The 26,027-nt window shown below is 41.6% G+C and overlaps 1 protein-coding gene across 1 annotated transcript in view; it reads left to right on the top strand.

Moving 5' to 3' along the window:
- Positions 1–26,027, top strand: part of nlgn4xa (neuroligin 4 X-linked a) — a 118,420-nt gene that overhangs the window by 27,229 nt on the left and 65,164 nt on the right. Inside the window, exon 3 of the mRNA XM_063466283.1 lies at positions 15,666–15,818. Coding sequence (XP_063322353.1) covers positions 15,666–15,818 — 153 coding nt within the window. The remainder of the gene's footprint in view (positions 1–15,665; positions 15,819–26,027) is intronic.

Below are 26,027 nucleotides of genomic sequence, written 5' to 3'. Positions count from 1 at the left end.
AGGCATCCTAACAGATCCAGTCGTGTCTTTGGGTCTGCAGACCTCTTCCTGTCACAGTTTCTGAGCCTTTGATGCTGAAGGAAACTGGACTCACTGACACCTTGACTTTCTTTGCAGTTTCTCTGTAGGACAGACCGACATTTATAAGTGTCATGATGGTCTGTCTCTCTTCCATTGTCAATTGCCTTTTTCCCACCATGTTTGTAGCAACACATTACTTTCTGCAGTACAATACTGTTCGACTGATGCTCACGAGGGTACCACAGTGTGTTCAGCACTGCTTTTATGCAGACAGAGGGGGAAGTAATACAGAAAAGTTGGAACAGCTGTAGGAATTAGTAGCACCAGCTTTCAAGGCTTGATCAACCTCCATTGCTGCAGAACAGCTTTAAACTGTTAACCCATGTTGTCCCTGAAAAAGGCCTTTTGTATAATTCTGAAATGCACATTATTTTTCAGTTTTGGGTAACCTTACCTTTTTAACCTCTGGCAGTTCACCACTTACCTTTGTACCATTTAAGCTGTTCATTGGTACAATGAGTACAAAGACTACGCTTACAAAATTATGAACATGGTAATAAATCCGGTCAATTTCTAGCAAACCAGCTAAAAATAAATAAAGAAAAAACAACTCTATGTGCTGTTCAAGACTCATCTGGGAACACAGTATATGACCCGAAACAAATAAACAACATCTTCAGGGATTTCTATAAAACGTTGTATTCACCACAAATAAACCCATCTAAAAAGGAAATTGATCAGTTTTTAGACAACATAACTCTCCCAAAATTATTAGACTCTCAAGCAATGGCATTGGATTCGCCACTGACACCAGGTGAACTCCAGGAAGCCCTGATAAGTATGCCCAATAATTAGGCTCCAGGTCCAGATGGCTTTCCGGGCAGAATTCTACAAAGAATTCTGGACGATTTTAGCCCCAATTTTTTACAGACCGCTGTTGGAAATCAAAGAAAATGGCAGACTCCCATCAAATATGAATTCTGCAAACATTAATCTCCTGCTAAAACCAGGCAAAGACCCTGTATATCCCTCAAGCTATCGTCCAATATCCCTTATAAATGTAGACCTTAAAATAATCTGCAAAGCTCTCTCGAAGAGACTAGAGAAAATAACCCCCCTCTTAATTCATCCTGACCAAACTGGTTTCATAAAAGGTAGGCACTCATCAACAAATACACGTAGATTACTTAATTTGATAGACTACTCATACAGTAAAAACCTTGAAACTACAATATTTTCTTTAGATGCAGAAAAAGCGTTTGACAGAGTTAACTGGAAATTTCTATTTGCAACTTTACACAAATTTGGTTTTGGATCTTCTTTCATCAACTGGTTAAAAATATTATATAATTCCCCAACAGCTTGTGTCAGAACAAATGACCAGACATCCTCCAGCTTCTGTCTCCTGAGGGGCACCAGGCAGGGATGCCCACTCTCCCCTTCACTGTTTGCAATTTTTATTGAACCACTAGCAGCAGCAATTAGACAGAATTCAGTAATTAAGGGCATAAAATGCAAGAACGTGGAACATAAAATCAGCCTTTATGCGGATGATGTGCTACTCTTTCTCCAAAATTCACAAACCAATATCTCTGGGGTGATTGAATTGATAAACTCTTTTGCAAGAATATCAGATTACTCAATTAACTGGTCAAAATCTACAGTCCTTCCGATTAATTGCTCCTTCCATAATTCCTCTTCTACTCCACTGCAATCGGGAAATATAAAATATTTAGGTATTAATGTTTCTCCCAAGCTTGCAGATCTAACTAAATTAAACTATATCCCACTTTTAAAGAAAGTAGAAGGCGATCTGGCTAGGTGGAAATGTCTACCCATATCACTCATGGGAAGGGTTGCCGCTATAAAAATGATGGTCTTACCAAAAATAAATTATTTATTCTCAATGATCCCAACTAAACCGCCACAAGATTGGTTCAGATCTCTAGATTCATATATGTCCAAATTCCTTTGGAAAAATAAGCCCCCACGTATAAGCTTAAAAACACTACAAAAGACCAAGGATAAAGGAGGATTAGAACTACCTAACTTTCAGCACTACTTCTTAGCCAACAGGCTCCAATTTATCTCAGGATGGCTAAAACATACCCTCTTAGATGAACCTTGGCTAGATGTAGAACAAGCACTTTGCAATAATCTAGAGATTTCAGATCTACCATTTATCAGCTCAAACATTCAACGACATGAATGCTTCAAAAGCGTCAACATTAGCTCCTCTCTGACAGCATGGTGGGAGTTTCTAAAATTGACGGAGTCTTCATTAATCCCATGCAAACCTACACCTATCTGGAACAACCCTGACATATTACAAAACAATAATATGATAAACGTTTCAGATTGGAGTGGTAAAGGAATCAAATATTTAGAACATATACTAGAAGGAACAGAATTTATTTCATTTGACAGACTAGTTACACAATATGGGATCAACAAGAAAAGATTTTTAGAATATCAACAAATTAAATCCATAGTAAAAAAGAAATTTAAACCGGGTCAAGTTGAACTACAAACACCACCAAGTGTGGTTCAATTTCTTACTCTTAAAACCCCCAAATTACTATCCAAAATATACAGAATACTTTCTAAAATAGATGAATCAATATCACTTCCTATTGCAAAATGGGAAGCGGATTTATCAGTTAACTTAGACCAAAACTTCTGGTCTCAGATTTGCTTAAAAACCTTTCATCTAATTAGAAATCCCAGTCTTCAATTAATTCAATACAAAATACTACATAGAGTGCACTATACAGGTCATCGGATGTTCAAGATGGGCTTTACGTCTACCAACAACTGCTCACACTGCCAAACCAATTCACCGGACAATTATATCCACGCTCTTTGGTTCTGTCCACCAGTTCAGAAGTTTTGGCGTGAGATATGTGAAGACTTATCGAAGTGTCTGAAATGTAACATTCCAACTTCTCCTTTAGTGTGTTTGTTGGGCAGCTTAGATAATGTCACTTCAGAAAAGAATATAGCCCACATGGTTTTCACTGCCCTATGCATAGCCAAGAAAACAGTCCTCATGAACTGGAAAAATAAAAATAATCTTAATTCTAACCAGTATAGAAATTATCTATTAGATTACATTAGTCTTGATACAGCCTCTGCCACCACATCAGATCAATTGCTCTGGGCTCCTTTGATCAGCTCCATCACCTAGTGGGGGTGGGGGGTCATAGTTTGGTCCCACCTTCACTGTTGTGATTGGTGTGGGGGTAGGGACAGGCTTAGGGCGTCGGGGGGTTCCCCAGGAGCATCTTCCTTGGGGGGCTCAACCCGGGGTAGCGGTCATGGCCAATTAAGGGCTCTGTTGGCTCTTAGGTGACGGTTTCCTCGTGGCTGCGTGCAGCGGGGCTAGGGGAGGGTCTGTGCTGACGGACGTGGGTTACTGACCTGGTAGCCTGGCTGCCCCTGGGTGGGTCCGGGACGGGCGTGAGGTTCTGGGGGCGCTCCGTCTCTGGGCTGGGGCCCTGGCCGGGCCTCGGGGGCTCGGGTCCTGGTTGGTGTGTTGCTGGGGTTGTGGGCGGGTGGGTATATGGGGGCCCAGCCCTGGCGCAGGGCGCCGCCAGTGCATCGAGCCACCTGGGGGACTCTTCAACTGGTGGGGGAGGTTGTCACATCTTGCAGGAGCTTTCCTCTCCTCAGGAACTGTCTCTGCAGGAGGGGGAGATATAGGAGAGGTGGAAGAAGATCTCAGCCTGGGCGTCTATTGTTTTGTGTAGTCTGGAAGATGAGTGGATGATGGGGTGGGTGCAGTTTTCTCTGTAGTGGGGTCGGGTGGGCTGTCCCGGGCTCTGTGGGGCCGGGCGGCGCTGCTGCACTGGGCCCTGGTCCGGATGGGCCTGGGCCCCATTTCCCTGGCGGGTTGCAGAGTATGGGGGTGCCTACTGGGGTCAGCGGGGGAGCTGGCCCCAGGGAGGGGTCACTTGCCCCTCCCTTTCTTCCCTCCCCATCTCCAGCTGCCTCCCTCTTCCCGCTCCACCACAATCACCCACACATGCAGGGCCTTGGGGTAGGGGTGTGTCACCAGGGTGCAGAGGAGGCATCCCCCCCTCTGTCCCCTTCTGGCCGCCTCTGCCTCAATTTTATCTCACAACTTAGACATTCACATTACTCACACTCTCATAACACATACATATAGGATCTTGGGGGTGGGCTCACAACACGGACTCCAAATTACCATCAGGGTGTACACCTCACCCCTGGCGTCGTTGCCCACCTCTCAATTTTAAATACACGTAGACATTGAGGGCTATCAGGAGGGGCTGTGCGCTTACCTGCTGCTCTCTGGCAGGTAGCTCCATGCCCTCCTGGGTTTTAAATGCACCTTAGAACACACATACATCAACACTACATATGAGCGGGTGGAGGGAGGTTTGGAGTCTTCTCACACCCCCGGTCTCTGCGGCCTGCTGGAGCGGGGGGGCTAGGAGGAGGAGTTGGCCGTCCGACTGGGGTCTGGTGTGTGGGGCCTCCCTGCTGCTGCGGAGTCGGGGCAGTCTGCTTCTCCCCACTGCAGGGAAAAGGGTAACACCACCTGGGTCTGGGTGCAGTTTCCCCCTCCAGGGGCAAGGGTACCTAGACCCGGTTCTTAGAGTACGCTTGGGGAGTGTGATTGTGTGTACAGCGTCTCTTTATGTCTGTCTCCACGTTGGTTGAGTGTGGAGTAATTGCCTATGAGAGCATGAGGGTGGGAATGGATGTTTGTATTTGAGTGTGCCTGTATGTCTGTGTCTATATGTCAGGTTGGGTATCAGACGCCACCTCTCTGGGGACATCTCAGGCCCTCCAAGGTTTGGAGGCCTATCTCCCCCCACCACTTCCCCTGCCGGTGGCAGACGCCCTCAGACATCGGTGCGTTGGTGGTTCCTTGTGTCCGGGGGTGGGCGTCCGGGTACACACCGGCTCACTCCTTGGTGGCTGCTTATCGGGGCCTGGAACCTGGGGCTCGCTCGGGCCACTTCGGGGGTGGGGTGCCCTCGGCCTCTCGGCCTGGGGCTCGGTCACTCAGGCACAGCTGGCTGCCGGCGGAGCTCACGGGCACGTCACTGCAACCCCCCCTGGCTTCTGCTCCGCGGCTGCTGAGTGACCCCTCATCTGGGACTCTCCTCAGCTCTTTCTGGGATAGTGGCGCGGCTGCCCCTCTGTTGGTCTTCCTTGGTCTCTTGTGTTCTGGGGGCCTCTGGATGTCTGGAGTTTTGAACTCCTCCATACCTGCTTCATGCCCTGGAGGATGGGACTGTGGCCCCCCACACCCTCTAGGAGATCATTACATTAAGGAACCTTTTAAATACAAGCGCGCTCATGCTCACAGGTGTACACACAGGTGATCACACACACAAACTACACCCTTTTTGGCTCCTACCTCAAAGCACACTATGCGCTGTCGATCTTACGTGCTGCACAATAATGTTTAATATTAAGTATTTAGTGTTATATTCCCATATATCATTGTGATGTTGTTTATTCTATTACTCTCGTTTTCTTCTGCTTGTTTTCTTTTTTCTTTCTCAACAGGTGATCCAGGTGATCGATATATGTATTTTTTGTCTGCTTATTTTGTTGGTTTTTGTTTTTTGCCCTTTTTCCCCGTCCCTCTTCTCCGCTGTTTTTTTTTTTCCCCCTCTTTCTTTCTCCCTTTTCTTTTCCCCTGTCCCGTATCTAGCAAGTAAAAATAAAAAAAATAAATAAATAAATAAACAATAAAAGGTAAATCAAATGGACCATTACGGCAAGGCTGGGATGGTCCATTTGGTAAAGTAAATCCGTTGGGCATCTTTCTTCGCCTTTAGACAATAATTCTGATGGCAAAAGAACCAAACGGGACAGGTTTAAAAAAAAAAAAAAAAAAAATAAGCTGTTCATTGGACTTGAATGTCTTGAACTGCAATAAATAACTTGAAAAATTGGGCTGTTCTGAAACTTTTGACCAGTAGTGTATAATGTTACTTGTACTATGTAAGCTATTAGTTTGACTAAGTTGGTGTTATTAAGACTTTTTAAACAAGAACAAAGATATACACTTGGGCTTAATTTGGGCTACTTAAATGCTTATGGCTTAGTTACACCATTTGCAAATGTTGTTTGGGCCATGGATCAAAAGTCTTAACCTAAGTATTGTGCAGAAATAATATCATCAGAGTCATTGTTTTTTACCTTTTTGTAAAACATTGTCATATCAAATCTTGATCAGTTTGCAATACAGGGAACATGTGTTTTGCATAATATCTAACACAAACAAACACTTTACAATGAATTAATTAATTTTGGCAGCAAAACTGATATGGTACACATACCTTCTTTTTATAGGCTGTTTATATTTGTTCATGAAGCCTCAAAATCAGAAGAGTAGAAATACATAAAACAGAGATTTTCAAATGCTGCTAAAAGTCATAACTAAAATGTGCCAGTTTCACTTATCATGTGACCGAGTTCTTGCAGGTCGTAGCTGTTTTTCAAGAGTCTCCTAGTTTTTGCTCTCCTTGCAGTATCCTTGAGCAAACTCAAATCCAGGCTTAATCTTTGGGATTAACCTTTTAAATCAGAGGTTTCTGAGGCAAAGGGGTAGCTTTAAGTAGGAAGGAGGTCCCTATAATTAAACATCTAAAATGTCCTTTTGTACATTTTTTCCTTCATTCCTTGTGTTGTTTAGAAAGAGAAATTTGTAGCTCTGGAAAAATGTCTGCCACGTGTGTGTGTTTCTTTGTTCCTGTCTTCTATTAACACCTTGCTATGCATAATAATAACCAAACAGCACAGTATCGATTTTTCTTTTTTTTGTTCTCTGTGCTGTGTACACAATTATAGATCATATGGAGATTAAAAAGCCAAAGTGCATGTTTCAGTTAAAGGGTACATTGAACTAAAGACATTTCACTTTAGTCTCTTTGCCCACCTTCTCTCTTAGTTAGTCATAGAGTTAGTAATTCCACAGAAAATTGGCTATGACTAAATGAAACCTAAATATCTTCATTCATATGATTTCTAATCTGTTTTTGACCAGAAAGCGAGAATAAAATAAGGAACAGTAAAAATGTATCTCATCTTTCAATGCTACCTCCTCTTCCACCAGATCTGCCACCAGTTTCTCTGTTATCAACGACCCACTTTACTCTGTCCCAGTATGGTCTCATCGCCTCGTCCAACCCTGCTTTTAATTTTAGTCTTTACTTGCTTAGATTATTTTGCCACAGCAGTAATTCTCTGCTCGACTCAGCAGAATCAAAGGTTCCCTTCCCTCCCTGTTTTCCATGCCTCCCATCACATTTCCCTTCTCCTCCTCAGCTCAGTATCCCATCCCAAATTCTGGATTGGTAATATATTAGTAAATTAACTGAAATAACTGAACTAAAATGTATGTATTAGCTATGACTTGGCTTGTTACATTAATTATTTCTGATGCAAAAACAGTGATTGACAAAAAGTTACAATCAAATCATTATGTATTTAATTATGTAAAAATGTTGCAAGCATATGTGCAACATCATCAGTTTAACATCCTCATTTCTAACTCAGTTTATCTCAGTTTGAGCCACTGATGACATCATGAAAACTCTTTCCACAAGCTGGTATCTGTGACAGATGAACCAATTTCAGGAGTAAAGCTTTTTTATTGTGTAGTCAACTGTGATTTATTTATTTAATGTTTTATATTAGGGTCTTGCAAAAACCTTGCATTTCCTCAGGGGTTTCATTACATTAGTTTATTGCATTTACCCCAAAGAGGGTTTAGCACATTTTACATGACATCTTACATGACATCTGAAAACACACTATTTGCTGACAGCAGGTGTTGAGAAAAGAGACAAAAGAGCCATATTGGATATCCACCTTTTTAACTGCAAGGGCGAAACCCACTGCCTGTGACTATGCACTCAGTAGTTTTCCTACTGAGACACTGCTAGCTCAAATTCACTGTTAAAGAGTAATATACCAGCTAAGTTGAAACATCAGATTTTAATATAGCCTGATGCACCAGGAGAATAGATTGATTTATGCTGAGAGTACTCGAAAAAGCATCTTCAGGCACTTCTTTGGCTTGCCTGTTTTTTAAGGGAAGCACTCAGGATCGATGCACACTGACTGTTTGAACATCTGCAGTGGCAATGAATTACTCCTGTAGCTCCCCTGTGGTTCCACCTATACCTCAGTGGCTGATGCAACAGGCAGCACTGCAGAGAACCTTTTAGACTTCATCTGCCACAATCACTCTTGAAGTTTGCTTTTTAACATTAGCTGAACTTTTCTAACAACTGCAAATGAAGCATATAGACAGTTTCACACTTTTTTATTGTGTTGCATGATTAGGAAAGCATTGTAATGAGTCTAGAGTATAGTAGCTTCACAGAAACCAGTTCATTGGCCAAGGCTTCAAACTGCCATCCAGTCGAGTATCCAGACATTTACTACATCCAGGTTTAGCTACCAATGTCCTAAAGTAAGAAACCAAAGGACTCTTCCAAGAGGCTGCGTTCAACAAAGTTGTACACAGTCACAACTTATTCAAATCAATTTCATTTCAATTTTATCTATACAGTGCCAAGTTACAACAACAGTTGCCTCAAGGTGCTTTAGGTAGATCTTACAATAATACATACGGAGAAAACCCAACAATCATATGACCCGTTATGAGTAAGCACTTTGGCGACAGTGGGAAGGAAAAACTCCCTTTTAACAGTCACATTTCCAATACAGAACTTGACATAGTCAAGTACTGATCCTGCGAAAGTTTCTGGTCCTGGTGTTCAAACATGTTCCAGTCTGTCTGTGTGAAGCAGTCCTGCAGTTTGGAGAGAGGATTTTCAGGCCAGGCTGTAACAGTCTTTGTGGTGGGCCTGGCACTGCGTCTGAGGGGGGTGTAGGCTGGGCGAGATAGATTGGAGAGATAGAGGCTTGGCAGAGGTGGCTTGTGTGGTTGGTTTTTTAGCCTCAGCAAGGCCCTGGCGGGTGTAGAAAGGAGTACTGAGACGGAGAGCCGTAACCCGCTGCAACAGTGTGCACCGCCATCTTTAGGGCTATGCCTGTAACACTCTGCCTATTGCCTTCTTATTAAATAATTAAGTGTGCCTATGTAATGGCACACTTATTACTATTCGACAGATTTATTATTCTTAAACTTAAACGTATTATTTTTCTTCCGCCTGAAATTATGAACTTTTTCACGGCCCGCAGCTTTGAGACGACCCCCACGTATGTTACACCGTTTCGTGTGGCTCGATCGGGAATAGGGTGCTATGACTTTTGGTAGGGATTCGTCGCACGGTTTTCCCAAAATTCCCCAAAAAAGACCCCATTTTTTCCCATTCATTTCGATTGGGAAGGGCCCGAAAAAAGGCGCCAACCCAGGCCACTTTGAAGGCCTACCGCTCGGCCATACTTTGTCGTAGAAACGTCATTTAAACGTTAAACGGGTCACAAGAATTTGGACTTTTTTTGACCAAATCCTCGTTGCGATATCTTTTACGGTTGTTTCACAAGAGCAGTTTAAGTTTTAGGAAAATTGGGATTTTCACGGAATGTTCGCCCAACTGTCAACTGCCAAAAAACCAGAGTGTGGAGAATAATTGAAAAAAATTGTCTTTCTCGTCCTGTCCCACCCAAACTGTTTTCCCTACATCAATAATTTATACATCAAAATGTAGCTATCGTTGTCTTCTTTCATCCAATGTGTTTCTTATCAAGCTCAGATTTACGGTTTTCTCACAAATGCCATCAAAGCGCAGCCTCCTCCCTCTCTGTCCCCCATAGACGACCATTCTAAAACTGCTCTCAATTTTCAGCTCAAACCTAACATCGAAGGGTGTCTTTACACTGTCACCACGTCAGTATAATACACTCTACAGGCATGAAAATTTAATATGTTGTAGTCTGGAAGTTCCTGCCACTCACGGTGAAAGAATTATTGCGATCGGACCTACAGTTTTCTCTTGGCAAGCATTTGTTTCAGAGCTTAATTCCTGTTTGCCCAACTCTCTGTCTGACCCCAACTGCAGAGTGTGTGTGTGTCCCATCCCCTCCTGCCACTCACAGGAGTTACTATAGCAACCGGCCCTAACAGCTGAGTGCAGGAACAGCTGATGACTCTCTGCTTAAAACTCAGCAGTTTTTTGCTCTAAATACATACATCCTGATGACTTTGGACAACCGATCCGGCAGTAGCATAGGCACACTTAAAATTTCTTCGGAAATTTTCGCTTTCTAGTTTTTTAAATAATTTTTAAAAATATTTCTTCAACTAGGGATGACATGGGCCACGAGAATGAGACACAGGCATTAGAGCCTCTTAATGCGTGTTTTGTTTGGTTTTACACCGGTGTGGAATTACCAAAAATAGAGAGGGGACAGTCTAACATATGAAACAGGAAAATACCGCCGTGTAATCCATTTATCTCAACAAAGTAACTGTATTCTGAATACCACCCTTTTAAATGGTAACTGTAACGGTAACTGTACAGTTACTCATATTTTGTATTTTAAATACGTAACAACGGTACATGTACTCCGTTACACCCCAACACTGGTTGTATTGCCTCGTAGATGAAAATCCGATGGCGTTTTTCCAGGTTCAGTTTTGACACAATCCCATACACCACCTGCTGGAATGAAGCACCAAACCGTGATAGAGCCTCCACCATGTTTTACAGATGGCTATAAACAGTAATATACAATATAAAGCACCTTGAAGAAAACGTTGTCAATACTCAAAACTTTCAAATCTAGATACATCGCTACATCAGACTTGTCGCCCCTGATTTTCTGTCCGGTTCTTGTGTAATGTGTCATTGCTTAAGATTTTTCCTTCTTCTCTCTGATGGGTTTAAACATACAGAGTAGGTGGTCTGAGGTGCAGGTTTGTTTCTCATGCCCTGGGCCAAAAAGCAACGATCACTCCTGAGAGAGGAGGTTATATCACTGTGATTGCAGTGATAGCGGTGTGATGGAGATGCACTTTACCAAGCTTCCATTAACCATCTTCTACTGCCAACAGCAGAAAAAGCTGAAGGACCCCTCCACCCCCACTACACTACCCCAAACATTACCCCACTCTCTTCACTCTCTTCAGCCTCCACACCCATATAAAATGAGTAATGTGTGCAACACGCACAGCCAGTAGAAGAATATATTCTCTCCCCAGCCTGGATGGCAGTGATGAATGTGTGGGACAAAGTTGCTGCACAGTCACCCAGGCAGCTCCACATGCCCAAGAGAGTACAGAGAGCCAGATACACAGAGATAGTAAGAACAGGGCAGAGAGAGGAGTACTTGAAGCACTTTGATTTCTTTAATTCTAAGTGCATTCCAAGCTGACAGGATTGGGACATGGTGCCCCAAGACCACCTCTCCTTCTCCAGTCATAAAACACAGCTCTAAATCTGCAGGGCTTCTCTCTGTTGGATAAAAGTGCCCTGAGTGCATTCACTCACCTCCTCCTTCTCTCTTGACTTCTGACTCCACTGGTGCAATACACCAGAAGAGATGGGTAGTAACAGTTTGTCTGTTAGTTTGATGGAGAGCCAACAAATAGTTTTGCCTGAGCCCACAGAGGCCTGAAGCGACCATCAGATGCCTATCAGTTAGAGACTATGACAGTGGCAACGGCTATTGTTTTTTCTGCAGCTGCCTCTTCAAGGTTGTTTCCACCACCCACACTGTTCCACTGGGCCTCTACTAGTGTGGAACTGAGTGAGAAACAGGAACACACTAACACCATCCAGCCATCATGGCCCTGTAATTAACAGGCCTGCTTTTATGCATAGTAAGTCCAAGGTTGGTTTTGGGTGTCAGCGCCAGTTCCTTCTGAGAGTTTTGATGCAGAGACATTAGCAAATCTAAGCTACCCATTCAGTGCACAGCAGAGATTAATAACATCTCTCCGTGGGCTGCTCTCCACTACTTCACTTCATTGTTTTCTATGCAGAGGAGTGGAGTGATACACTCCTCCTGCTCCATGCCCACCTGCCCGCCTGCCTAAATTTGTAGCAAGCTTACTGACACGCCTCATGCATACAGCCAGCTTTTACACATCAGTGTGCTTTCCACACAGCTTACAGGAATTGAAGAACAGACCAGTAAGTGACCAGTTTTAGCTGCCGCTGACATCTTTGTTTTTAGCCAAATAGGATAGACTCATCCACACTAACTCATCTGTTTAGATGGTTGTGATGACAATGGAAAGAAAATTAAGAATACTGAGATGTGAAACATTATGATTTAAAACATTTCACTCATTCAGATGACACAGAGTGGTTAATAGTTCTATAAATGTTAACCCTTTTTAGTCTATACGTTGTAACTAAAACCCGAGCCAATTTGAACGAGCCAAAAAGCCATGAGCAGATAATCTCCATAAAAAATGTCACGTGCTAGAATAACCCTATTCATCCTGGCTTAAATGATGAGTAGGGTTGATCACAGGTGATCACAGGCCTTGCACTGGAAAGCCTCAGTGAAGCTAAGGTGATTTGACAGGACATGAAACTATCAGTAAATTGTCCAGGGGTGGTTGTGTTGTTTAGGTTCTTCAGCATGTAACACATAACACAATATTGTGTTAATAAATCATCATTTAATTATCATCAAGAATAAAAAAGAAGCAGGCTAACTTTCTATAAATTAAAATAATACAAAAACATATGATACTGTTAAACATTAGATTAACAGTAATATGCTCTCTCAAACACAAGCTTTTACTAAGATGTATGGAGGTATATAAAGGCTTCTATCTGTCAGTTTATAGTATATGCAGAATCATTACTTTCAAATGTTTAGTTGGTCACCTCTACTCCCAGTTCAGTATTTTCCTCAGTAGCTGCTTTCATCGAGATGACATTTGGGAAAGTTTGCAGCAGTCTAGTCAGCAGGGCCATCGATAATGTGTTCGTTCGGCTGTTGGCTTCAGGACACTGAGAACTGTTATAGTGCAGCAGATGCTGGGCAATGTGAGGACAGCACTGATAACTCCATTCTAGAGTTTTTGCCCTTGGGTTAATAGAAGTGATGTGTCCACTAACGCTTTCCTGTGTCAGTGGCAGCAGAGTGCTCCCAGAGTACTCTCAGATATTTTCTTGTTAAAATATGCTGAGGTCCAGATGAAGAAGCTGCTGCTGGGTGATTTATTGCAGACCTTGCTTTTTCTGACTGGTTACATCTCATTCCATCTTCTTTTATGCAAGGGACCCGCTCTTAATTTATAATGACCACCTACACATGTACTAATCATGCTGCTTAATCACAACTGGGGAGCTTCATGAACACGGTATTCATCTGGCCTGATTGCCATGCTGCCTGTGCATTATATAAAGAACAAAAGGAGGAGGTGGGAGAGCAGACAGATATAGAGATTACTGGGTAAAAGCCATCAGGTGTGCTCGAGAATGTCAAACCATATCTCCAGCACAACACTCCTCAAATGTCCACTTTAAAATGGGCTGGTACTTAAATGGAAGGGTCCTACTAAAGAAGAGAAAGGTCAAACTAATTTCACACTGTACACACTATAATAGGTTTTAGAACTTGCATATTGATTGTATGATCTAAACTGAATATTACACAACTGCAAAAGGTTTTCACAGGACTCTGTGCATAATGTGAAAAACTAAGGACACTGTTGCTGCGTCTGCAGGAATGAAGTTCAGTAGCAGTTAAGTGTGAACACATCTATAAACACAAATGTTTGCTGGTCAGGAGCATTCAGGTGTGTGTTAGCCCAGGAAATTCAGCCCAAGCCAGAGGTCAAAGGTCAAAGAAATTGCAAAAACAGGTTTGCAGTAATGAACTGCTTCTGGAATAATGTTCAGAGGACAGGTGAGGAGGGGGGATGTTTGGCTACAATGCACGATTGTCCATCACAAAGTATTCTAGAGAAAAGGACATCTGCCCCACAGCTACAGCTTGGCTAAATCTGGGTCATGAAACAGCAGAATGAGCACAACAACAAATCTACAAGGGAGTTACACAGAGGCTAGCTAGCCTAGCCAGTGTACAATGCTGTTATAGAGCTAGTTTATCACTTTAAAATGACAACACTGCACTAAAACTCCTCTTATCAATAGTTAAATAATTTACCGTGGTCATATGTTCATTACAGTGGATGCATAGATGTTAATGCACACTAATCATATACGATGCTGTGCATTAAAACCCACCTCAGCCAATCTGTCATCAGTTCAACACTTCCAGTGGCATTTATCCACAGATGTGGTTATTTTGACAAATGGAATTGGGTGCAAAATAAACACTGAGACATTTGCAGCTGTTAAAGTCCAGAACTCAATACTGTGGCAGGACCTGCTGAATCACAGCTTGGAACAGAACTGCACAGAGCCACGTGAAAACTTTAACACAACTGTACATGTTTGCTTCCTGCCAACAGTAACCAGTAATTCTTACCACAGAGAAATGACTCTCAGACAGTGGTTCAATGAAACGAAAGTGAATTATGTAGTAACCGTAAACGTTATCGACATAACTGTGTGTGTCATCATAGAGCAGTCACACTATATTGATGTATTTGCTTTTTGATATAAAAGCTACCAAATGAATTTCCAGTCAAATGCACACTTTGTTGTCATATTTTCTACTGAAATGTAAAAAAATAACATTGAATATCCAGTTTAGTGAACGGAAAGGTGCCATGCTACACAACGTGAGCAGTAGTGCTTGCTACTACAAGAGTCAGTCAGTCTATTACACCAAATTCATGCCATGCATTTATCTGTGCCTACTGGGTAAATGCACGTTCAGAGTTCAGAACTTTGTCCAAGGATACTTTGACACATGAACTGGAGGAGCCACGGATCTTATTTTGAGGAATGACCTTTTACACTTTACATCATTCTGCTAACCATACACACAATAATCTGTGTATAGTATAGTATGGTAATACTATAGTCATTACCCTCATAATCTTTCAGCCCCTGAAACAGGGAAGTTTGATGTTTTTTAAATTCTTATTTCAAAAAGCAGAGCCTTGTGATTCAAACGATGTAAACCACTTTCAGTTTAAAAGTTTCACATTAAGTGAAATATAAGAACCCAACAGTAGATCATGACACTGTCAATATGGGGCCCCACAATTAAAACATAGTGGTTGCCTTGAGGTCTTTAAAGCATCTGATGCTTTGATGTAATCTCTTTCCACTAATGACAAACAAATGTGCACTTAATTGAAGTGCCACGCAGTTGGCCTGGAGGTCTTAGGAGCCCTTTATGGTCGGGGAAGTTAGAGAAACGTTGTCATCTTTGCATACATTTGATTTGTGCTTCATGTTTCTATCTTTTCCTAAAACACATTAAGATAGTATGATAACATATAACATTTACTGTCTTTAGAACAGTCCATAAAACGAAAGTGAAACACTGAATATTAGCTCAGATTATTTTTTTTTATCTAGTCTGTTTAGTTGTTTTAGTAACCTCAGTAAAACATTATTGTGCTCTTCCTGATTTTTGTAGATTCAGGTGCCAATATAGCACTGAAAACACTTTTAGTGTATTTGTTTAAAAGTTGTAAATAAAATAAAATGTAATCACATTCTGCATGAAAACGAGTTCCTGATTTTAAAAAAATCATTCAGTTCAATTAAAAAAGACATTTTTATTGTATTTCTTGTCTACAGATATCCACGATGAGAACGGGTTAAAGCCAGTCATGGTTTACATCCACGGAGGATCCTACATGGAGGGAACTGGCAACATGATTGATGGCAGCATCCTGGCCAGCTATGGAAATGTCATCGTCATCACAATCAATTATCGGCTCGGAGTTCTCGGTGAGTCCGCCGCTTTAATTGTGGTGTTTTAACTGGTTTGGAGAAGTGCTGATTGTGGCATAAGTGGTTCATTGATTTATTGATTGATTTGACTGTTTGGCTTCCCCTCTTTCATTAACTGGCTCGCTGTTACATTCAGGGAGCGGGACATTAGAAATGTTCTTCTTTGATCACATATTTATCTTTGAAACTTTTCCTTAAAAATTGATTTGCAGCTGAGATTCATACTTACACAGATATACTTGATACACTGTTCCCACTCATCATCGTGGCTTTGGAGTTTTCAAACTGCAGTTTCTTTTTCCTGTTCTCCAATCCCCCATGTTGCCAGGTTAGGACGTGGTTTGCATTTTTTTCTGTATTCATCTCGTTTTAAAATACTTTTATATCATTGCAGCCCACATTACTTATTAGGACAATTACCCTTTTCTTTTTGAGATGAACTATGAAGAGACGTGTTTCACTGAAAGTATTTTATCAAATTGTAACAACATTCTTTAATTTGACATGAAAAAAACCCTTTAACCTAGCTATCTCAGGTTGTCAGAAGAAAATATACAAATGAAGACAGATACAGCTCGCTTTTCCAGGGTCAGATTTAGAGTCAAAGCTGCACTTTTTGTCATTATAGTAATTATTTAAGTCATGATGCAAATGGACAAAGACTTGAGTGCTAAGGCTTGTGTTTGGTGGACCAACTGTGTAAACATCAAAACAGCTTGCTGACTTGATAATCTTGCTAATGATGAGGTAGGCATAAAGGCACTATGATTTTTCCTTTAGAAAATAATGATGCATATTAAGATTAAGATCACTGGTTTCTCTGATAAACTTTATTACTTGCTTCATTTTTTCCTGATGGCAGCGTGCAACCATTCTGCAGGGATGTACAGTGGTCCCTCGCTATAATGCGGTTCAGCTTTCGCGGCCTCGCTGTTTGGCTGATTTTTTTGTGCAATTTTTTTGATATTTTTTTATTTTATTTTAGTTTTTCGTGCAGCGCATTGTGTTCTGAGTCCTGATTGGCCAAACAGACACAACAATGTCGACGAAACGTCGTCACCTGCGGGTGCCTTTGGTTTCATTCTATAATACTGGACTTATTTTTCTACGAAGGTTTGAACTTTGAGAGTTTAAACAAGAGAGAAAAATGTGAAAATGTTCATGCCTGTCTGAGAAAAGTGTGTAAAGTGTGTAGTGAGGGGTTTTACAGCTTTAAAACATCTATAATAATTGTAAAAAATAAGCTGGCTGCTTCGGGGGTTTCAGCTATCGTGGGTTATTTTTAGAACATAAGTCCCGCGATAAACGAGGAAGCGCTGTAATTCTAAAACAGAGATGGATAAAAGCACTGAAGCCTTGTAACAGTTGTACTAACTTACAGCTACCAGTTTGAATAAGTAGTCCATATTTCCTCTATAGTGTCTTTATAGCATGCATAATATTTATAAATCCCTCATATTTTGGCATCCATGTCTTAGATTTAGATACAAATAACCTGTTTCCATTCAGCATGATTGTAATTGTTCAGTTAGGTAAGATAAGAGGAAGATATTGTGTCTGTGTTCAAACTGCTTTGTAGAAGCATCATACAACTTTGATTTTCCTATACATCAAGTTTGGTGAATTGACTGGTACACTGTTACATACAGGAAATTTCGACCAACTGTCTGTCTAAAGGGTCAGAGTCTCTGCTTCTAAAGACCGTCGCCCTTTTAAAGTGGTGGTGGGTAGACACAGCTAGCTCTACCTGCCTGCAGTGCCTACCCAGCTTGCTCATGTATAGCATTTAACTGAGTAGTCCCACAAGTCAGATTCGTTTACCAGCCAGACTCTCCCCTTAATGACCTGTTGCACTAATTTAGTGACTATGAAAATAAACCTAAAGGATCTGTTAAACCTGATAAAACACATCAAGTTAAGTTTTGAAAACAAAATATAATCTAGTGTGTGCTGTCAATGCTGTTTTTTATTTCTCAAGTGACGGCTGCACATCACAGCTCTCAAACGTTGAACTGGATTAAATGAAACATTTAAGGGTACTGCCTAATGAAGGCGTGGAAACACACATGACGGTGTGGAAATCTTTTTATTTCTTGGCAGATAAATTGACATTTGTTTGACTGACATTTGTTTGACTGACTATTCCAGGTATCCTGGTATGCGTTCTGTGTTCGAGTAGCAGCAGATTAGCATCGAGTAGCACACCATGTTCTAAATCAACAAATTACATACATACATTTGTTGGGTCTGCGCTTCCACAGGCCCCGCTGGTTTAGAAACTTATTCCCGTTAACGACAAGGAAGCAAGACAATCAGCGATTGATCGATTTTACTTGCTAGCAAGGGAGGCTGGTCGGAACCAGGCTCTTGGAGCTAAACGCTCCTCACCTGTCTCCTAGCCAGCTTCAAATAAAAAGCCTTCCTTGCCGCCTTTTATTGGAAACAGTTACAGTTTACACAGGCACCTCCCATTGTAAACCCCCCTATGGTTCTAAAAGATAAGGCACCATGTGTGTATGTGTGTGTGTATGCAAGTGCGAGAATGTGTGTATGTATGCATGTGAGTGTGTGTGTTTGTGTTTGGGGGTGCATTTGTGTGACCTCCTGCTCACCAAAAGGGTCATAAAGGCAGGAAGTTTACTAACCAAGAAAACAGAACCCTCACATAGATGTCCCTAATAAAACACTACAGCCTCCCCCACCAACAAACTGGCTGGAGAGGTGGTCAGAGACAAAGGAATGTCTTTGATCATGCTGCTTGAACTAAGACTTTACAAATTTAAGTAACACAATGACAACATTTAACAATTTAAACCTAACAACATTCCTGTGAAAATGTGTCACACAATTTCCAGCATAGATGCTTCGAACACCACCCCTGACATGAAACAGCTCAAGTTGTTCATTTCACAACTTGATAACCAGCTTTATGTGGCTGCTTCACCTAATCGCCAATGTTAGGTTAAGTGAATCCAGATAACAGAAAGAATATTGAGTGTGAGTATGGTGAACTTGCTTCGTAGTATGTTACCATGTTACCATGGCGATTTACCCTAGTAAGAAGTGAAATGCTTTCATAGTCCTGAAAACCCAGGGTTACCCCTGAAGTTACCTGAACAAGCCAAAATCCTGCTTGTAGTAGAGGCCTGGAAGTCCCTGGAAATTGTTATGATAAGAGCAGCTACAAGTGCATTGGACAAACCATATATGATGATCTCCCACAGGCTAGCATCTGCTCATCAGATTAGTGAAGTACAGAATGCAGCACTAAATAGTAAAAACAAGCACCAGCCTGGGAGCCAGTCTGAAACCAAGGAGGAAAGTAGCTAGAGTAGTTAGCTATACACCTACCAAGCTGTTAAGATAATTTTGCATAATTTGTACACAAAATGTGTACAAAAATATCTGACATGTAACAGATGAATTATCTATGTAAACCTGTTGCTGCAACCTCCCTGGCCTTTAGTTTCTCACAACCATCTGTGCTTCAGCTATAGGTGTATAACTTGAAGTCACATGGTGATCATGGCTTGCATGTAGAAAAGCTACAGGCAGCAGAAATAGACTATCGAATGTTTGCAGATCAGGGAGCCACATATGAACCCCAGTCAGACTGGTCTGGTAGGACCTTGGCTCTTTTCAGTGTCTCATGTTGTCGTGTTTATTCCTGTGCTTGAAATTTTCAGGCAGAGCCCAACAAGAACCCTGTCAAACACGTCGTTAGAAAAACTTCCATAGGTGTTCAACAGAGCTGAGATCTTATTGCTACAAAGGCTATAACATGGGATTTCAATTATTTGCATATTGTTCTTAAATGTGTCACTCATCTGTACATATAGATGAGTGAAACTTGTCTTGACACCACTTGTTGTTCACTTCTGATGAAGCTGTTTTCAACAACCACCTTGTTATACAGATACACACATATATAAAACACTTATCTGGGTGTTAAATATCAAATTTCCTTCATGGTTGTTGTTTCCGGGTTTGAATTGAAAGTGCGCTCCATATGGTTTGTTTGCTGTTTGCATGAGGTTTGTTGTTTAGTGAAGTGAAGCCACAGTATATCCTTATGAACACTGCGGCTGCTCTGCTGCACTGTGCCGTGCTTTGCTCTGCTTACCATTTGTTATAAGGCCGAGCTGTCTGCACCAGTCTCTATATTTAGTTTCCTGGGAGCCGGGGGGAAAAGGTGTTCTGGAAAAGTGTGCACTGCAGAGAGGAAAAAAGAGAAGAGGAGAGAGACAGAGAATGAGAAAAAGAGGGAGAGAATACAGATGAAAAAACAGATAAAGACAACTGATGAAGAAGAACATTAGGACAAATGACAAAAAGACAGTCAGAACGGCAGCGTAGCCAGAAAGTTGATTCTGTTCAGCTTTCAGCAGAATCAACTTTCTGGATTAACCATGCATCCAGACATTCAGATACTACAATCTTTATGTAACCAAGAAAAAAAAAAGGAAAGAAAATCAGTCGTTAGCATCAATCTGGTTACTTAAGCATCGTAGAGTGGCGTTATGAACAAACTGCTGACAGACCTGTGTTTGTTACTTTGTTTCTTTTCCTACAGAGAATGGAACATTTTAGGGTTTGACTGGCTTGATTTTTAAGATTTCTATCATCATCCTGCTCTATTAAAAAGTGTTTCCCAATACAACTAAATTATTCTGTTACATTTAGGAGAAAGCAAAGTGACGCAAATGTCAAAGATTCAGTTCCATGAAAACCATCTGATTTAAAATGCCTCAGCAAGCTTACTACCAAGAACTACAGAGAGAGTTTCTCCCAAACTGACTGACTGTTCATTTCAGTTTAAAGTCCTTCACTTGAAACGAACCCCATCTAGTTTTCAATTCAAAAAGGTTTTTTTTATATAGTGCTAAATCACAACAATAATCATCTCAAGGCACTTTATCTGTCAAGTTCAAAAAAGAAAGTATAGGAAGGCTTATGGCATCGCCACCATGAGTACGCCTGATCTCAGAAGCTAAGCGGTATGGGGCCTCGTTAGTACTTGGATGGGAAGCCATCTGGAAATACCAAATACTGCAAGCTTTGGGGCGTTTCTGTGGCTCAAGAGGTAGAGCGGATTGTCTATTTGGAAAGTTGGTGGTTTGATCCCCGACTACTGCATTTTGCATTTGTCCTTGCTGAACCCCAAACTGCCCCCAATACCTACATCAGCATGTGAGTGTGTGAACGTTTACTTTAAGTGTTAGGTACTTGTATGAATGTGGGTGAATGAGGCTCATAGTAAGAAAGTGCTGTGAGTGGAGTCCACAGTGCAAATGAAATCCTACAGCAGTCTGAGCCAAAAAACCCACAGACACAAGTGAGGAATCGTTCAGGGTCACTGGATCCACCCCTAACTGCAGGTTTTATCAAGTTTTGATCCTATATATCTTCCAAAGACCCTTTGGTACTGCATCAAACAAAAAGAGCCCACTGAGAGCACAGCCTTACTTGTGATTCCGGAGTTTCCAAAAGTAGAATGGGAGCGCTTCAGCTATCAGGCCTGTCTTCTGTGGAGCCAGCTTCTAGTTTGGAATCAGAATGTCCCATTTGCTTTTAACAGTGGACTTAAAATTTCACTTTTTGAGTATAAAAGAAAAGAGCTTACACTCAGGACTGATTCGGGTGACCCTGAATCATATTCTAGACCTTAGGCTCAGCCCACTGGAGAACCTCTAATGCACTGTTTTTGACTCTCCAATGCTACTATTCTTTGCCATTAACTTGTGTTTGCTCTCTCCTGCAGTTTTTTTATTTTGTTGTTTTGTATTCTCTCTGTGCACTTTTTTCCAACTTTTTTTTCCCTTCCTCTCCCAGTCAATTATGAGAGATTGTTAAAGAGCCTTTGTGCCCAACCATCGTCAACTATCTCTCTCTAACTAGGGAATTCAGTGAAAGCATCCTCCTGTTCAGTTGACATTGTACCTGCGTCATTATTCAAAAATGTCTTCCAGGCTATTGGTCCATCTGTGCTCACTCTAATCCACTCTTCACTGGCGTCTGGTATAGTTCCGGTTTATTTTAAAAATGCTGCTATTCTCCCACTTTTAAAAAAACCTCAGCTAGACCCTTCTCTTTTGAGCAGCTACAGACCAATCTCCAAATTACCATTAATCACTAAGCTTCTAGAAAATGTTGTGGCTAAGCAACTTCTAGCGGCCCTGGACAAACACAGCATTTGCGCTAAGTTTCAGTCCGGCTTTTGTAGAGTTCACTCCATGGAAACAGCCCTTCTTAGGGTCTCAAGTGACATTTTGATGAGTAATGATGCAGGAAAATGATCTGTTCTGCTTATGTTGGACCTCGCGTCGGCGTTTGACACAGTTGACCACCACATCCTGCTTGAAAGGCTTAAACACTGGGTTGGTGTACCTGGAACTGCCTTGGAGTGGTTCTCATATCTACATCACCGATGTTTTTCTGTGGTGGTCTCTGATTTTAGGTTATCCTCTACCTCCCTAACATATGCTGTCCCTCAAGGTTCGGCTATTGTTTTTAATATATCTTCTCCCCCTCCAGCATATAATGGGCTCCTTCAAGAACATTTCTTATCACTGTTATGCTGGTGACATTCAGTTGTACGTTTCTTTTAAGCCCCAGGATTTATCTAAGCTTCAGCTTCTGAATGATTGCTTAGATTTGATCAAACGTTGGATCACTGCAAATTTCCTCCAACTCAACAAGGGGAAAACTGAAGTCCTCGTGTGCGCTCCGGACAGATTTTTATCCCAGATAGTGAAAGCCCTTGGTCCTCTCTGTGTATGTTAAACCCTTTATCAGGAATTTAGGTGTCACTTTTGATTCAACTCTTACATTGGATGGTCATGTGAATTCTCTGGTTCGGTCTTGTTTTTATCATTTCAGAAATGTGGCTGAGTTAAGCACTATTTTATCTTGCTCTGAACCGGAGATAGCTATACGTGCATTTATTGCTTCACGCTTCGACTATTGCAACTCACTGCTTATGTGTCTAAGCCAGGGGTGGGCAATCTCAGTCCACGAGGGCCGGTGTCCCTGCAGGTTTTAGATCTCACCTTGGGTCAACACACCTGAATCACATGATTAGTTCGTTACCAGGCCTCTGGAGAACTTCAGGACATGTTGAGGAGCTAATTTAGCCATTTAAATCAGCTGTGTTGTTTCGAGGACTGAGCTTGCCCACCCCTGGTCTAAGCAAAGGTTCCCTGGAGCTTCTGCAGGTTGTGCAAAACACTGCAGCTAGGCTTTTGACTAAATCCAGTATTCACATGTGACACCGCTGCTATCTCAGCTACACTGGCTTCTTATTGAACTCAGAGTCCATTTTAAGATCCTGGTTTTGACTGGCACCAGCCTACATCTCTGATCTGCTACAGTCCTACGTCCCTAGCAGGTCCCTGAGATCATCTGATCAGGGCTTACTTGCTATCCAGCACACTGAGAGGAGAACTAAGGGTGACAGAGCTTTTGCCACTGTGCCCCTAGACTGTGGAACTCTCTCCCTCATACATTAAGAACTGTGGACTCAGAACTGTGTTTTTAAAAAACAATTCAAAACTCACCTTTTTAAAATAGCTTTTGGTTCATTTTTGCCTGTTTTATATTGTCTGTTTTACCTTTATGAATTGTTAACTTAAAGGTGCTATATAAATACAATGTTATTTATTATTAGTTATTTAACCAGGATGGTCTGTAGCGTATTCTATAAAGCACCTGTGAACTGGAACTATATAAATAAAATGACTTTTTATTTAAGAATTGCAATTTTAGATACATTTCAGTAAGAAGTTTTTTCTCTGATAACGCTGCTCTCACACTCATCCTCCAGTGTGGATCTCTACCAAAGGAAGAACAAAACAGGTAGAATGAGAATAGTCTGTGAAACATCTGTAAACACGGCAGTATTGTCACCTCACTATTGCCTGAGTGTTGCAGTTCAAAGGATTCACACAGATATTTCCAGCAGCTGTTGAGAAGGTGCTAACATGCAATGGTGCCTGACTCAGTAAGTGAGTAAATGTGTGACACTGGGCTGAAGCAGATGCCTAGTGTGAAGGGACAGCAATCTCTGCAGGCCGAGCAGCTCGATAGTGTCTGTGCCGGCAGGCTGATTGGAGACGGGTGTAAGAAGTCATCAAACACTCATCAGCTCGCACCACTTTAACATCACATTCCCTGCTGGACGGTCGTCAGTGGCTGTATCATTTACACCTTTTTCCACATCTCACATTGCTCTGCTCTGGTCTGTTGTTTCCACAGTACAAGTGTACTACTCAATCCACCCTGTTGCTAAAATTAACCTCCTATAATGTGTCAAAAAGTAGCACATGTCAATATTGGGTCAGGCCAATATCGGCTGCCCAATGCGGGGGAGCAAGAACGATGCTTGTGTGGATCATACATGTCAGGATCCAAATGTACATGCGAATTACCTCACATGTCAGTGTTGTAGCACATCTCTCACTATATGACCATTAAAGGAGGAAGAAACCCTTAATTGATTGGACATAAAATAAAGACTGTTTCTGTTTGTGTCGTATATCTCTTTGGATCTTGTTGCACTTAGTGTTAAATAATTATTTCTACATCTTCTGTTGCATTATGCTTTCTACCATATTGACTTGTAACTGCACAGCTGATTCCAATTACCCTTAGTGATTGGTCTTTTCTAACAAATATCCCAGTGCGCTGCAGCAACAGTGTTATGACAAATGTTTTTGTGTGCTGCACTAATTAGTGTGAACTATGGAGTTTGGCACTGTGAAGCGTTTAGCATTCGTTTTCAGCTCGTCATTTTCATTTTTTGGTTGTAACAGTGAAGCTGCAAAGAGTAGGCATAGTTACTGGGGTCAGTCACCCAAAACAACAGACGGTGCACAAAAGAGGTGAAGGGGAGAGTACAGGAAGGGTGGAGGTGAGTATCAGGGGTGATTTATTGCAGAAGGATAGCAACAAGAGAGAAAGGGAAGGTTTACACGATGGCAGAAAGACATGCTTTGATGTATGGTTTGGAAACCGTGGCACTGACAAAAAGACAGAAGGCAGAGCTGGAGGTGGCAGAGTTCAATATGTTAAGGATTTTGTTGGGGATGACCAGAATAGACCCGACTACATATGGGTACAACAGAGGGACACCTCGGGTGGAACGCTTTGGAGACAAAGTTGGAGAGGCAAGGCTGAGATGGTTTGTGCAGGGGAGGGATATATTTAACAAAGGCAGGAGCAAATAAGGAAGACCACAGAGCTCATGGATGCAGGGAAGGGGGTATGCAGATGGTTTGTGTACAAAAGCTAACACTTTATAAAAGCTGAAACCATAGCTAAAGGAAGGTAATACACATTTATCACACACAAACACTCGATTTAATTCCCTCCAAATTACATACTTGTTGGAAATTATTAAAATAAAGACACACATTACATTGGCAAAGAATTAAATACACTTTCCTTTCAAATAGCCTTTTTAGTATTGACATTCAAAATGTGAGCATGTAGCTATTATTGAGTTTGACTGCTGCTGTTGACTTTCAGACCACTGTGGAAATAATGCAGCACTGAAGAATTTCAAGTCAAGTCATTATAGTTTGAAAGGAATGCTACAAGCTACTGCAGTAATTCACCTAGTTTTGATCTCAGTAATATCACTAACTAGCTAACACAAGCTTTCCAGTTACTGTGTACCACAGTGACTGGTTGCTAAATCTGTGGCAAAGAAGCAGAGCTGCAACAAAGAAAAGAGCATCACTCTAAAACACACCTTTGTGTGCAACAGTCATGTCACATCTCACAGCTTTCCTTACCTAAGACAAGTGATAACAGGTAATTAAAAACAAACACAGAACAGTTAACAGTTCACTAATATGTGTAAAGATGTTCCAACCCTGAACAAAAATACAAGTACTGCCAGGCCTTTATCGTTTGGTTTTCTTTGTTCATAGAGAACAAAGAAAGGTAAGAAAATACCAATGATTCATAGATTTGTATGTAAAATGCTCATATGCACAGTTTACACTCAGATTTATACAAAGACACTGTAAATGAGGCCCAATGCCACTTCTGCTTTCCTCACAGCCTCACCTTAGATCTTGGTCCAACATAAAGTGTCTTGCGTGTCCTTATTGTTCTTCTCACATAATTATTGTTTTGTCATCTGGATCCATGATACATCTCCACCACGGTCCAGCACCATATATCCCCAAAGGAATCCAGACA

This window comes from Pelmatolapia mariae, linkage group LG23, assembly GCF_036321145.2.
Source record: "Pelmatolapia mariae isolate MD_Pm_ZW linkage group LG23, Pm_UMD_F_2, whole genome shotgun sequence".
Classification (NCBI taxonomy): domain Eukaryota; kingdom Metazoa; phylum Chordata; class Actinopteri; order Cichliformes; family Cichlidae; genus Pelmatolapia; species Pelmatolapia mariae.
Note: the sequence above shows the minus strand (reverse complement) of the source record. Positions and strands in the feature narration are given on the sequence as shown.